The 16,726-nt window shown below is 37.6% G+C and overlaps 1 protein-coding gene across 1 annotated transcript in view; it reads right to left on the reverse strand.

Annotated features, from left to right (window-relative positions):
* Nucleotides 1-1,021: 1,021 nt before the first annotated feature.
* Nucleotides 1,022-16,726, reverse strand: part of LOC139736712 (core-binding factor subunit beta-like) — a 74,257-nt gene continuing 58,552 nt past the window's right edge. The window contains exon 6 of the mRNA XM_071647457.1: nt 1,022-2,013. Within this exon, the coding sequence (XP_071503558.1) occupies nt 1,942-2,013 (72 nt within the window). The 3' untranslated portion in view covers nt 1,022-1,941. The remainder of the gene's footprint in view (nt 2,014-16,726) is intronic.

Raw genomic sequence — 16,726 nt, forward strand, 5'->3', positions numbered from 1 at the left:
AAGAATGCCAAAAAAAAAAGATATTAGGTGATTGTGTGCAAGCGCGCTCTATCAAGGAACAGAAAATTCATCGTCATATTATAGTTTCAGCGCACCAGTCGCTATAGATCAAGTACTGGGGCGATATTTCGTAATCACTACATACATAACGATACTCATCTCTCTCACTTGCGTTCCCCCCCCCCCCCACAAAAAAAAAAAGAATGGACTGAAATTACTGCCCACATCGCGAGAACTCAAGAAAAAAATTTGCACTTTCCTTTATTGTTAGGATATATAAGAGACTCTCTTCGTTGTGAAATCATGGCCCATTCCGATTAACATTAATAATTATTCACAAAATTTATATAGCGCATTATCACTTAAATGTCTCTAAGTGCTAGCCAAAGAAGAAGAAGAAGAAATACACAAATATCCCATTTCGAAAAAAAAGGACCGGCCAAGGAGATTGGAATTCTCTTACAGTGTGGAGGCAACCTTGTGAGCACTGCTGAACGGATCCCCCAGTATTAAAGTAAATGAGAACAAAATTAATGAAACACCACGAAAGAAAAAGATACACGAAAGCATAACAATGAAATGAAACATAATGAAATTAGAAATAAGCGCACACAAAGCAAACTGAATCCATTAGATCCAACACCTTACCAATGCATGACTTTTCCACCTCAAGACGCTATGACCACTACGTATTATGACGTCATTTCATGAACCCAAATTCGCATTTGGTCTCATGGGCCAGGGGAGTCTCTTACTACCCAGTGGGTATTCATGCTAAGTAAAAATTGTCTATTTACATTTTCCCTTTCAACTCTTCTTGTGCCAGGGACTATGGACAGTGTGTACAATGCTATTGGGTTTTCTGTGTCAATAAGCACTCAAAGCACATAAAAACTTACAAAGATGGGAGGAGGTATAGAAAGCTAAAAAGTGATGATTTGTATATGTTACGTCAATATCATAAACTCGACTAAAACAGGTCTGGTATCATTCATTATTTTTGTCAAGCATAAACTTCATTACTTTAATAAAAATATTCATTAATTTGTACCCAGAAATTCTACAGGTGTTACACTCACAATTAATCAACTCTAAGTCGTCTCCCCCCTTCCATGTCTTGATGCAATATCACATAAAAACAAGCAATTTGTGACAGTATAAAAGTGTTCTGCGAAATATCCATGCTCACGACTCCAACATCATGTCCAAAGCGGAATATTTTATTAGCTTCGCCGTTCTGAGAAAATCCGCGATTGAATGATTTCATTGAATCCGTCAAGAAGGTGGCGATTAACATTTTCTGTTAACACTCATCACAATGAAAACAGATGGAATGGTTTGCATTTTTTTCTTCAAATCTCATTCCCTATTTTCATTCTCCTGCCTTATTTCCTCGAACACTTTCCACGATTTCTCCTTTGGTGTTAACTGTCCCACCTCTTCCTTGTAAGTAAAAAAAAATTCACGTTCATTTAAAATGAAATTAAGAAATGAATGGACGCAAAATGAATAAAGTTCATGCCTTGTTATAAGTATGAGACGTCGACTATCCCTCGCTGGAGATAAACAGTCGGTGAAATGGTCTCAGTCACGCCGCTCTGTCGGCGTAATTACATCGGCTGGCGACCCTTTACATCAGCGAGTATTCCGCGTTTGGAGTGCCCTAGCTTGGGGCTGTTGCGAAAGCCAGTAGAGTTTTTATAGGTGGCCATTTAAATCCCTGCAGATACGTTTCTTCGGCTCTGTAGAAAAAGTGTGTCTGGATGTTGAAACTTCTGTGCAGAATCTCATCACTAGACTGACTTGGGCACCACTCGAAAGCATTATTAGCGCCATTTTCGTGTGTGTGTGTATTATTATTATAGTTCGATGATGCTCCCTGTAGGACTTCGAATAACGGTATCGTCAGCGGCGCACCGTGACTCGCACTTGCAGTAATTGTCAACAGTGCGCGTTGCTGGCCGCGGCGTTACAATGGGCCATCGCTCCCGTGTGGCCTCCCCGACGCCTGGCCTGCAAGGAATGGAGAAAGACAAGGGCAGATTAGCTAGTGGTAATCAATGGGGGTTTTGTCATTCCATAATATGAACTCAGATTTAGACTAACATACATGTACATATCTTGCACATAACGTACAAAATGCTTTGGCATTTGCAGCATTATTGTCATATTAGATGTAATTGTATACGATTGACTGCAAAGATAACTGATATTGCAATGACGACAGGGGATTCACAAAAATGTACACACACATATACATACATACACACAAACACAGACAGAGGTATGAGTATAATTAACATTTGTATTTGTGAATAGACGTGTGTGTGTGTGAATGCATCTGAATATGACATGGCAAATGCATTAATTAGAGTGATGTAAAACTGCTTGCTTATGACGAATGAAGGAAGCGCCTATACTTTCTTTATTGGTTACATTTTGGCAGAATTGATAAGCAGGGACTTGTTATAATAAGCAAGTTCGGAGTTAGTAGATGCATATGGGGTCATGTGACCTTTCTTTTTAACTCAGTTGGTAGGGCACTTCATTCATTTTCAAAGCGACAAAATGCATAAGGTTGCCCGACGTAACAATTTATGAATTCATCAGTCACGTTCTGGCAAAGGATGAACTTGCGTCGATCAGGTGACCATAATGGTCAATCACTATGTCTTGAAAACGTTAAAATACGTGGAGAAACAACCATTCACCATCATTTTGCATTGAATGTATTAACAATCTTCTTCCACTGACATTGCTAAATGCCACCTTTTGTGTCAGGTGGATATCCTAGCAGGCATCATTAAGGATTACTTTAATAATCATTCCATCACAGATGCTTATCTTCATGAATTTAGAAAACCAACATGTCCTGTTGGTAAAAATGACCCTTTTCTACTCATGGGCAAAGTGGAACCACGAACTGGCTTATTGCAAAACACATATGCACAGAATATATCATCGGTAGTAATTTTGATCGGTTTCATAAACGTGAAGGATAAGCAAAGTTGTGTACATGAGTGGATATAAAACATGACAGATACTGAATACGATTTTCTCGTCACATTATCCTACATTTCAGACCTCAATTTATTGACAGTTAAGGCATATGTATAGCTATATCATGATTATGATGCGAAAAAAATTCTAATAGAAACATCACAGAAATTTAAACATGAATCAAAAAGTGTTCATGTGATATGGCTTCAGAATAACTTCTTCAGGAAAAAAAAAACATCATCACTTTTTCCCATTAACTATCGCAAAGAACAATTCAAAAAGCCCATAGATTTGACAAAACAGCGCCAGCCTTTGTAATACGCGTGACACTGGAAGTCTTTAAAGAGCTTTTTTCTTCTTGTTTCGTTTAGTTTCATTTCATTTCCAACACATGATTACAACATTTGAATACATATACTAATGATACAACAATGCAATGAAAAACTAACTATGAACAGTGATATAATTTTGTACATTTCAAGACAAGAACAGAATTGATGTTTGATGATACGATTTTCTCGTAAGCAATGTGCAATCAACGAGAAAAAAAAGCAAACAACAAAACATGGCACATCTCTGTTTGAAAAGTGATGACATGTACAAAATGTAGAATAATACAAATTTGCATTTTCCTGACAAAAGACAAATGTAGAAATACATCAACGAAATGGAGGTGAATTGATGCTTGCTTCTTTATTGATACGGCATGGCCATCAATATTGTAGCGCGTGATATATTCAGCGCGGATGAATGTGCCTCGATTGTCGCATGGGAACGATTCCACCATGGAGTCGTGACACTCATCAATTCCATATAATCGTTTTTGCTAATGGCCGCGCGCCACCATTATCCCTTCGGCGGCTGAGAGAACAGTGCGAGAGGCGCGACAGTTAGTTCCCGTGTTTTTAGCTTTTTTGTTTATCGTTTTGTCGTTTTTTTCTCCCTTATTTTTACAGCTCACAACAATCAAATGCATGTATTTATGGTACGGTACACCGTTGTGAAGTGCACATCACATTCTTTTCGTTTGTGGTCAAGTTGGCTGTTAAAAACACGTTCGTGTATAGTATATATCAATATGATGCGAGATATACGCAAACTCTAATGAACAAACACTTCATGAAATCATGAATCTAATAACACGAAATACGTGTACTTATGAACGCGTGTGCGTTCGTGCGTATGTGTGTGAGTGCATGTGTTTGCTGCATTCTTGCCCAGAGTTTCCGTGTTGGCACTATCCACAAAATGGTGGCGAATCTGCAAAGCAATGATGGAATCAAATGACTATATCGCGGTTTTCCTTTATGTGTTGTTTATCAAAGAGTCGCCATATATTATACAATACGAGAGACTCCTCGAGAAACACAAGTACTTGATTTGGGTATTTCGTCAACATCATGTGTACGCAGACACACATTCATGTGGCCGGAAGATGACTGAAAAAAAAAATGTTTGGTCGACTGGCAAATTCACACGTAAAGCAATAATAGCACGTCTGTGGGTCTCTGCACTTTAAAAGACCAAAAAGAATGCAGACGGTAGACAGTCGATATTACGTGCTCGCCTATCGCGCCTTCACATTTTGTGTTTCTCTTTTGGTCGCTTTCATTATACATGTTTATCCCTCTACAGAAAGACAAGGAGATACTTTTTCCCACTCTCTACAAATGCTCTATCTATCTCTCTCTCTCTTCCTAGGTATATCTATCTGTCTGTCTACCTATTCAAATTTGCTCCAGACCATTGGGGCAAAATGGAATACGAAATGGGGCTAAGTGAAACACTTCTCTTGGAGCTTATCTTTCATGAAAAGACCTACCACAGTTTTAGAATTAAAGGGATCGTATAGTTTTGGTTGAGACCTGATTTCAGGTTTCTAACATTTTTTGGTGAAATAATGAGAAACCTCTTATGAAATTTGAAAGAGCATGTAATTCTATGAGGAATTCAACGTTTATTTGATGAAAATTGGTTTCGAAATGGCTGAGATATCCAAAACAGAGCGATTCTAATAAAGTGTGGGACCCACCTTTTATCACGATCGCTTCGTTTTACTTTGTTTTTGGATGTTTCAGTCACTCCAAGCCTGATTTTCATCAAATAAACTTTGAATTCCTCTAAAATCGGTATGCTCTGTACTATTTCAAAAGTGTTTTCTTGGTATCTCGCCAAAAGTTAAAAGCCCAATTTTCATCTCCACCAATACTGTACCATCTCTTTAAAGAGTAAACGACCTTTTTTACGTGAGGTATTTTCCACTAGAGAATGTAATGTGTTTTCTAAAACTGTACTTGAAAAATATAATTTGTAATAATAATTCGAGGAATTGTATGCAATTTTCGTGAACTGTTATGTCACGTGACCAACCCCAGAATAGTGAGTGTTGACGTGTATTTAAAGCACGGAGTTGAGATCAGATTCTGTTAGCGATTCATTCTAGCAGGTATATGAGAACATAGCTGCAGCAAGGCATGCGGCGTGCGGCCCTGCTGCGCGGCCTCGAGCGTGGAAACGTACCAAACTTCATTTTACCCACAAGCCTATCAGTTAACATGTTCCACCTTGCCCCGTCCACTTTGCCCCAACCATGTATGATTTTTCACGACATGCATCACTGTAACGTCGGCCAATATTTGCTAGCCCTGATATCACGATTTTTGGAAGCTTAGACCCATGCCTCCTTACCACGGTTTTCGAGATATTTCAGATAAGCATGATAATTTGGCATAAAATGTATTATCATCAATTATTAGTTTTGAGGTATGAAAAACAGACATTTTCCGTAAAAACACACATAAAATGACTTATACTTGCACGGCTCTGATATCAAAAGATGGAGCATCCCTAGAGGGATATTGGTGCATGAGCTTTAGATTCAAGACTGTAAGATACATAGGTTTAGTGGGGGTGTTTCACTTTGCCCTTTACGTGTTCCTCTTTGCCCTGGTTCCCCCCCCCCCCCCACTTTATTAAGGAGACACACGACACATGACCTTAGGGAGACAAGTTGTGGTGTCTCCTCAACGATTTCAAGTATATCATGTATCCCATTCAATCGCTTGATTTACTGCTGACATTGCTTATGATATACAGAATGTTAACCTAAAGCTGGATCCAGAGTTATATATCTTCCATATGATGACTTCAAATGTCAAAACCGATGTATCTATTTTTGTCAACTTCAGATATCTGAGACTGAAACAGTTGAGAAAAATTATTGGTATATGAAAAATAAGTATATGTTATGATTTTAATCATATCTTCAAAGATGGTTTTTGTTATGTGACAAGTAAAGTATCATTGCAAAGATTTAATTTGGCTTTACTTGATGACGACCTTACTTTAAAAACGTAAAAGAAATGCTGTTTATCTTAATGTATACATATATGCATAAATTGTATTTATTTATTTATTTATTTATTTATTTATTTATTTATTTATTTATTTATTCATTTATTTATTTATTTATTCATTCATTCATTCATATATTTATTTACAAATGTATGTGCACGTTTTTAGTGCAAGTATTTCTATGACTACAGATTTGAAGTCATTTGCTTACACGCACAGTAAACGTTCAACACGCTTATTTGTCTTGTAACACTTGACTTTTTTAAACTAAAAGACTCGAATCCTTTTCAATAGATGAGCCCTTTACTGTGAGCTTTATGTTGGCGACATCATTAATATTTGGTTTGTTCACTTCTACTGACACGCATCAGTATTTCTATACACTGCTGCAATTTTGAGTATACCGCGGTATGTCAATCATTGACAAACACTGTACTTACGCATTCCCATGAATGAGTTGAAAATATCGTTGCTTGACTTTTTACGCAAAAAAAAAACAAACACAACTTAAAACTGTCTCGAGGTGGTTTAATGATTATAACAATCATTCGCACAGTGTCATTCAAAATCCGTTTTCAGTAGATGTGAATACTGTTGTCAAATAGGTCATCAACCCGTAGACCGTATAGTAATAATAAACGGATAGCTGTATAGATGTACAGTAATCAGTCTAGCCAATCAATCGACGGGCAGTTGTGACGAGTGCATGGATTATGCAGTGCGATGTGGGATAATCGTGAGATCTGCGTTCGATCGTGCAACCTTTGATCAAGGCAAGTGATCACGCCATTGCATAATATCATTCAGACCTGGAACAATCGTTGGCGTTATCGAGTAGTGTCCTAATTTCTTATATTTGGTTCAATTGATATGGATATTAAAGCAATGCATGGGACGAGGGCGAACAAAAAAAGAAGAAGAATATATTATATACATAAAGAGCCGATATAATATTCTCGCCTTCCAATTTCCTCTCCACCGGTAGATCTATATTAAATTTCCGTTCACTTTGTTGGCTCGTTTGTAGTTGTTTTTTAGCTGTTGTTGCTCGTTGTGCCCTGTAAAATAGGGTATATTGGGCGGGTGGGTATCGCGTGAAACTAATCAATATCATATTGTATGATTTGATATTTAGGTAATGATCCCTTCAACGTTATTATTCACGCAGGGAATATACGTAATAAGATATCCTGCAATACATGAAGCTCATAATATTATACTTTGCACAGTCACATTCACATGATTATTCAGTATATTCATTGTTTGATAGTCTATGAGATTCTCCATTTACGTTTCATAAAGTTTCATACATTCAATTAAGTTTCAGAATTAATTTGCATTCTCCTGTAAAATAATATGCCTGTTATAGTACCCTTTTTTGCTGCTATTTTGTCCATTGCAGTATTTATTACTATCTAAGATAATGTGGTCAGTATTTTAGGTTTATTCATGATATCCAGATTGATTATTTTCTTTTTTTATATCTTTTCAATATCGTATATGTTATAATGCATACACTGTATTAAAAAAAAAAATCAAGGGATGATTTGATAGCTAGCTTATTTTCAACCTGGGAGGCTTTTCATCAAGCGTTTTGTCCGATATATTTTTTTCTTGACAAACTGTTTTAAGCTACTGAAATTCTTGCATCTGATTGGCTGAGAGCAAATTTGTTAGAAAAAAATATCTGAAAACGCTTGATGAAATGCCCTCCTGTTGTGTTGGTTCTTATAGATTTCTGCATTGTGTATAACTAGGAGGTGATTACGCTGTTGGTAAATCTATTCATGGAACCTCAATGCACCTTTCAATAGAAAATTTCGTGTTTTCGCCATCCGTGAAAGTGTACCTTTGAACATTCCTGGCCTTGTGCAGTATTATTAGTATTCTTGTGTTGATCTTTCATTTTACACACATTGCATTTTCAAAGATTTGATCATTACCATGACATGAAAATTAGTATATAATCATGATAGTGATCAAAATGATGATAATAATGCAATTGTAATAATTCAATCGTCATCGTTATTATTTCTGTCATAACGACTATACAGATGATAACAACAATGATACTAATAATGATATTGTGATAGTGACGTCACATACGTTATGGTAATCCAAACGATAAATGGCAATCGATCTCACTCAAGCTATGATAATATGATATATAAGATAATCAATGATAATCATTCACAGAGCAGCATAAAAAAAATTCCTCGTCTGCTTCACCAAAAGACCTCATTCATGCTGCCCATGCAATGCATCATTGTATGTGCTTATTTCCATCTCCCTTCATACTCTCCCGCTCAATACAAATCGAAAAAGTAGGCTCCTGGGGGTAGTCGTAGTGCTTCCTAATAGTGTTGTTTACAAAACCATGCAGAAAACGGCTGAAAATCGGTGACTAAAAACCGGGTCAACATTGTTGAAAATGCTAATATTTAGACGAGACTGCATGGCTGCCTCCGCAGTCGACAATAAACAGCGTTGTAGGTGAGAATAACCTCAATCAAACAAGGTCAGGTTTAATTACCTTTTTTATCTCCCTCCTTATTATTCGTTTTCAATTCCGATCAATACACGTAGACATTTTGTTCAGTATGTGAGTGTGTATATGTGTGTGTGTGTGTGTGTGTGTGTGTGTGAGGGGGGGGGGTGTTTTGTGACTGCGTCGACAAGTTTTCCGGTGTGTTATGTTACATGACACTGGGGAGTCGGCTTTGGATGTGTATACACACGTCTTGAAAAATGTCCGAGTGTGTCTATATACTATGTTCGAAAATCAGTTACATGACGTACTTGCAGCTTTGCAATCGTAATACTTGCTGCAGTTACGCGTGTACGCACCCATATCCATAAATAATAAAAATTATGAAATATATAATAGATATATAATTAATACATAATAACATATATATTTATAAAACACGCACACCAAAGCATATCATATAATTGTTTTATAATTCGTGTAGACTATACTCGTCTATATGATACCACACATGTAAATTTATCACATAATATCATCGTTAATATCCTCCTACCCGTATAAACTATTGTTTTAAGCAGAGTCATGCTATAAGGAGTCATTCCCTATTGTATATCAATCATGTCCTGCATGATGAAGACCTACTCAACGGACCGAAAGCTCGGCCAATAAAATACCTAAAATAACCTAATAAAATATCGTGAAATCTAACTAACGCCTATCAGCTCCTTTCTACTTCTAGTGTATTATTCGTCTGAGTGTGTATGGATGTATACATTTATTTGTTACATAACAGTATAGGGGTAAGAGAAGAAAACGGTGAGATTATACCAGAAAATGTAAATTCACATAAAAACTGTGATATTGCATACTGGATTTAAAAAAAAGAAATTGCATTTTTTTTTTCACTTTCAGTCTTTTCTTCACTTCTATTGTATAAATTGGGAAAACTCTGACTTCCGCAGTGTATCTTAAGATATGATATATGTTTCATATTTATATACATACATTTATGCATCTTATTTTGTTAAGGAAAGAAGAATGAAATGCTGGGGCGCCACCCTCAATTTTACTTTAGGCTCCCCTGGGAAGAACCGCGGGCTGTCTTTAAGCGCCGCGCTCCCGTCTTTCATATCTCACCGATGTGTTTGCTTATGGCGTTCATAATGTGTCACACTAAAGCCCACTTAGGGAGCAGTAACACATTATCTTCATTTCTGTCTTGATCGGTTGGTTGCCTGAGTTTTTTTTCTCCTTCTTCTTTTCGATATATAATCACATTTACAATATATTGTGATGGCTATACCTTTTAATCCAATACTGACATGTATTTCTGTAAGCTAATATATATATATATATATATATATATATATATATATATATATATATGTTTATGAAAATATATGCATGAATATTATGTATGGATATGTAGTACATTAATATATATTTACATGATAAAAATGAATAAGCACATATAAATATGTGTACATTAAAAGCAAATCTAAAGGGAGTCTCGCAGTGTGATTATCTCAAATAGTATTATTTCATGTCTTTGTGTGTTTTGACGTGGGTCGTTTTCTGACGATTTGCCGCAATTGCTCAATTATGTAATATATCTCAATTTCACATGATTTATTTGAATTAATGTTGTTTTATATACACGTTTCTGAAAGCGTCTTTAAACCTCTCCTCCAAGAAAAAAACAACAACAACAAAACAAACTGCGAAACCAAAATTCAATTTGTTGATGAATCTAGTGAAACAGATATTTCGAAGAAAGAGAAGCAGCATATATACCGTGGCATTAAACCCATCGATAATGAAAAAAAGAAGAAGAAGAAGTTAGACTGCGCCAATGATTTGAGATGTAAATGGATGCAGCGCTTGCAGAACACCTGTGGAGTGCGGAAGAGAATTAGCATATATTTGAGCTAGATTCGCGTCTGAGGAAGCTATCAACAACTTGCAGCAGTAAGGAGATCGAGCACCATGAAATCAATCGTTGTCCAAATATTTACAAGTTGATAGACCCGACGCCGAAGTCGGCTATAGTGTCGGGAACAGACTTGAGCTGACGCGAATACTCGCCGAGGCGACGTCGCTTGTATGCGACAGAGGGTGCACGTTCTTGACAATCGAGCGGTAACGTAAAACCGACGATTTACAGTACACACATCACTAAAGAGCCTCGCTGAGGTGGACGAAAGGCAACAGTCGTCCCTGCTATAAGGAAGGATGACTTGACGTAATACGCCATCAGAAAGAGTAAAAAAGACCTGAAATTGCTGACAAAGAAAGCAAAAACGAAAGGGAAAAGTTCTAATCTGAAGTGAGAGAGGGTTGAATTTCTAATCACAAATCCGACAGGAAAGCAATACAGTGAGTGTTTTTGCAATTTATGCCTAGCTAGTACGCTGATGGAAGCTTGTTTATTTACTCAGCTTTCAACGAATGTTTATTTTTATAAGACATAGATTTTTTTTTCCTGCTTGGATAACTCCGATGGTTGAAAAAGAAATTGTATCAGCTCAGTGAAACATGGTATCATCATGGAACACCATGGTAATATCGAGATGAAGAACAACAAGTATTTCAGTTACCATGGTAACAAGACAACAGGCAGTATCAGCAAACACCAAAACAGGATTTGCAAATGAAAAAAAAGAGAGAAAAGAATAGAAAACCAGATGATAAGGCGCGCGCGATCATGCACTTGTTAATCACACACATTGCCATGACTTCTGGATTATTCCCTTCAACAAGATACAGATAGTACATGTAACTTCAACTGATGCATGTCGTAATGATATCAATAACAACACCAATGGCGACAGCAACAAACCGTATCAGGGCAATTACCCTCGGCTAAATACTGCTAGTGATAAAATTAGAGTAAAGATTAGGGTTAGGGTTAGGTTTAGGATTAAAGTTTGGGTTAGCTTTAGGATTAAAGTTTGGGTTAGGGTTAGGATTATGTTATAATAAAATTGTTTCTAGAATAAACTATATACGGTTATGGTTTATTTAGAAAAAGTAAAAATATCTCCTTATATTTTAGGCTTTACTTTGAAATTCTTATTTGGTGGGATTTTTGTGATACAAGTGACCCACAGAATGTGACAACTCGAACATTTTTAAATCACTGCTCCCAATAGTAAACAATATATTTAATTTATCTCAAGACGTTCACGGAAGATATGCGACATATGTGTCGCCATCTATCCAAATTCATACGTAAATTCACGCGTGTGTGCGTGGCTCACGTAAGGTTTAGGCTAACATAACGTGAAGTACTGGTACATGTATGTTGATACGCACCTGTGGCTTCTGATATAAGCCACCTGCAAACAATCGCTTACAAGCATAACAAGTGAAGAAAAAGATGCAAAGAGTACATCACCAGCAAGCAGGCGCGTGGATATTGAAAGTTAATTGATGGCATTATCGCGCTCGCGGAGATTTCCTCACACAATATGAATCTGAATTCGTCTGGGCTATCTGTAATACCCACATACACTTACATACAAAAACACACACGCACACATACACACATACACAAATACACACTGACAGAGAAAACATGCTTCTGGGTTTGTTTGTCTGGTTATATTCATTTGCTTAACGCTGTGGGCCCCATGCACATTGTTCAGAAATGAAAAATTACAGCTTAATCTGATTGAACGCGAACTAATTCAAAACTGTCCATCTACCCGTCACACACACACACACTGCAATTCAAGGTCACTTGGCCTACCTATATCAAAACAAGAACATGGACAATCAACCATTGTACATTGTCAACACATCATAAAAAGTGTGTAGACTTAACTTTATCGGGCATAATTATCAGAAACTGAAACGATGAAGTAAGGGGACTTGAAACCCATTTACACACTCAAACAGTTTAAAAGAATTACGGCAATGACCGCAAAGTTCTGCTTAACTGCGGCTTTTATCATTTTGTGTATGCTACATACATGATGATGACTCTTTGCACATGAAATAGCTCAATAACCGGACTGTTCAAAGAGAACAAGTTTCCATTATACCTTTAGGGCTGACTGCTTAAAGGGGCATTCCAGACGATTTTCATATTTTCACATCATGGAGTAGGCCTACATAAATCAACAGCTCCATGCAGTGGCGGATCCAGGGAGGACCGCAACCGGCGCACGCCCCCCCCCCCCCTCTTATTTTTTTTTTTTGTTGAAACAAAAGAAATAAAAAGAAAAAATGGGGGAGGGGTGCGTGCGCCCCCTTTAATTTTGTAAGCGCGCCCCCTCTTTACGGAATTCCTGGATCAAAATAACTCAAAATAAATTACACTGAACAGGGATGATGACATAGGAGCCTCACATATTTCAGAAATGCAGAAATGTAATACCATTACAATACCACGTGCTTAACAAGTTCATCTGTGTAGAATGTATGCATGCTCTCTTCTTTTGTTCTGCTTCCTTAAGCCCCTACTCATGCATTCTTATAGTGAGGCTGCCATGTCATCATCCTTGTTCATTGTGATTAGTGATACATTTTTAAAACATTCTTATTCCTCAATCCCAATCACTATAAATTCGGAAACTCTGTACCCAGTAAAACCAATTTAAGGTTGTTCATAATAACATGTAAGAGTCTGAAAATTATCCGGAGGTCTCCTTTAAAGGCTTATAGTGACACGCCAAGTGATGTAAGATTTGAAAGAGATACATACTAGCCGGTTAGTCACCCCTGTCTCGATCGCTGAACAGCCGAGAATCTCTCCTTCCTCCATCCCTCCCTCCCTCCCTCCCTCACAGCATCCGATCCTCAGCCATGTCTACTTGCATCAAGCGCGATGCGTCAGCTTTAGTTGTCGGATGGCGCGCTTTTGATCCGGTCAGACGATATACGGGGGGAGCGACCGTGGTGATCAGCTTTCCGCCATCGTCATCTTCCCACACGCTGACACATGAATGTCGGACCTGCTAGTACAGAAATCGGTCATTTTTCCCAGCCCGCCTCCTAGCTTTCCCGCCGCATATCTATGATACGTATTTATCTTCACAGTAGGATACATTATGTTCGGTAAAACCAGGCGACAGGTCTCAGAATCTTGATCAGTGCCCGGGGATCCAGGGCTGGTGAACAGGAAATGTTTCCAGAAATTATGTCAACTGATGTGGCTTTGACTCTCTCTCTCTCAAAATGGGGAAATCCATATGGCTTGCTTGTTTATAAACTTCGAGTGTTGTATGGTTGTATATGTGTGTACCGTCTGTGTGTGAGATGTGTGCGGATCTGTGTCTGCATCTCTGTCTATGTGTGTATACTGTATATATGTGCATTTGTGACTTCAAAGTATTTTGCTTCTCTGTACTATCCGGTATGTGTCTTGTGGCCTTGCTCTATAATGCACATAGAAATTATGACGCGTTCTACTTTGTACAGGGCTTACCTATATCATTAGCCTGTCTATAAACTCGTGCACGTGTCGTGCGTTTTCCTACATGATCGCGGAAATGGAATCTATAAAAACAAAATGATCTGACCATCTTGGTAAATCTAGCTCGTTCGATAACTGACTTATCATGAAAAGATCATAATACATATGCAGCAAAACACACACACAGCGTAGAATCAGCAACTTCTTCTTCTTAATGCTAAAGTAATTGCAAATAGAAATCAATTTCATCAAAGTAAGTTTCACGGTAAAAATATACGCACTGTTTTCCGTGTTGAGTGAGTTTACTCATAGAGCATCTCTAGTCCCTTACTCTCGTCGAAAGATGGCCATTTGACATTATTGTGGTAAGCATCGTTATTATACATCACACTACTTTCTATTGTGGTAACCCGACAACCAACATGAAAGTTAAAGATATATAACGAGATGTGTTTGTTTATACCTTCAGTGATATATCGGGTTATATACCACTATGTGAAAATCTTAGACGCTCTATTATGAGAAGCAAATTTCAAGATATTATGAAACCTTCTGATCATCTCGCTTGGTTTATTCGTTTTAAGTACAAAATAGAACACTTTAAAGTATCTAAAAATGAGAAGTTGGGCACTCATCTGACTTCTTTAAAGTTGTCTTCCGGCTCAGATTTGATGACTAGTTACGTGCATTTATCACACCGTAGATGTAGGCCTACTTTTTTATGGTTGATTATCATTCACATGAAAAAGAACAGACGCACTGTGTTATGTGGCTCGTATAAAAGAAAATATATATTTTTTAAAAATCTTTTGTGTCTCTCCGTTTTGAGAGAGAATGAAAATGACGCCGATTTCTGTCAAAATTAATCGAATACTAATGTATCTCTGGATAGTTCAGAAGGCTACTGGTGATCTGAAAACTCATTTTTTTTTTTTTGCATTGTTTGACAATTACGTCTTTCGCTACGGACCGTCATTATGAAGATGTTCTCAAAATGGTGCCGTTTTACGAGGGACTAAATTCCCCGTGACAATGGCTGGTATGGTGACGAACTCTTCCACTAATCTGATCGCCTCACACCGTGGACGAATAACGGATGTAACCAATATTGCTTACGAATACTTAACCTCGCCTCGAGTGCAATAGGCAGCGGTGAGCGCGTCGGATCGCTCTGCTCGGTATTTCGTGGCGAATTAAAAGGTTTTTGATAGCTCTCCGGCAGCTTCTGTCCCGCGTCACTTTAATCCCTGCCTCACTCACTTTCTCTTTTTACTCTCGTTCGCTATTTTTCTGCGGTTTTATCCGGTTAACCTTCAGCGAAAGCTAGAACAAGCTCGCTGATTTCTACCAAATACCTTCCATGCTCTTGACACCGCTGCGACTGTTGTAAAAAGATCGAATTTAAGGATCGGCTTGATGAAGTCATGTACCCTATTTTCATCTCGATGGTAGGCCTGCTGCATTTCTCCTTCCATCACCAGAAAATCTGATAACCTTGTCATGCGAAAGATAATTCATTTTTTTTTCTCTTTCATTTCATAATTGCCCTTCGCATTTTCATAACGTTTACGTTATTGGTATAGGAGATCTTCAGATACAGACATGTAATCTTCTAGAATAACCAACCCCACGCCGAGGAAAGACACGATTATCACCAATAATTCCGCAGTCAAATTGATATGAAAGGCGTATGTGTTCATTGCACGTTGTTGATTTGAAGATCGATCGTTCAAATTTATTAGATAGGATTGAAAATATTTCAGAAAAAAAGGAACTCCTCTGTTCCATATAAAATCCACTCCCTTTGTGACGCATTATAACTGTAAGCACAATCATATCGACCAATTCACAACAATGAAAGAGTTATCCGTCTGAAATAGAAGGTATGATACTTGGTGATTTTCGTTCTTATTCCTTCAGTAGACTTTGAATGTTACATACAGATAGCTCGAATAAATTTATTGACAATATATATAACAAAAGAAATATAGCAAAAGTTACGTTCATACGGTGATTCTTAACTGGAAGATGGGTTAACATCAAGGATGTGTACTATGGGGTGCCAAGCGTAGCACGGTCGATTTCGTAACGAAATCGACCGTGCGACACTTGGCTACCCATAGAACTTATCCTCGAGGTTAAGGATCACCGTCTGAACGTAACTATACACTGTCACTAATGATTAGCCTCGAAACTTAAATCTTGATCATTACTGAGAATATGCAGCTGATGGTCGCCTGCCTGCATTCTTGAAGCTATGTAGATGCCAGCAGGTCTTCTGTGATTAAACTTCTTTATTTCAATTTACTTATTTTTGCGACTTTATGCTAATTACGCTACACGTATTTGAAGCATACCTTCAAAGAGTACAGTCCGTGTCAGTTCTGAAAAAAAAAAATCAATCACACTGGGTTGGAGTGATAAGATACCCTATACTTCGAAGGCTATTGATTGCGATGATGTCC

Source organism: Diadema antillarum, unplaced genomic scaffold (genome assembly GCF_040938485.1).
Source record: "Diadema antillarum isolate AM-2024a unplaced genomic scaffold, OU_Dant_1.0 scf00000028, whole genome shotgun sequence".
Taxonomy (NCBI): domain Eukaryota; kingdom Metazoa; phylum Echinodermata; class Echinoidea; order Diadematoida; family Diadematidae; genus Diadema; species Diadema antillarum.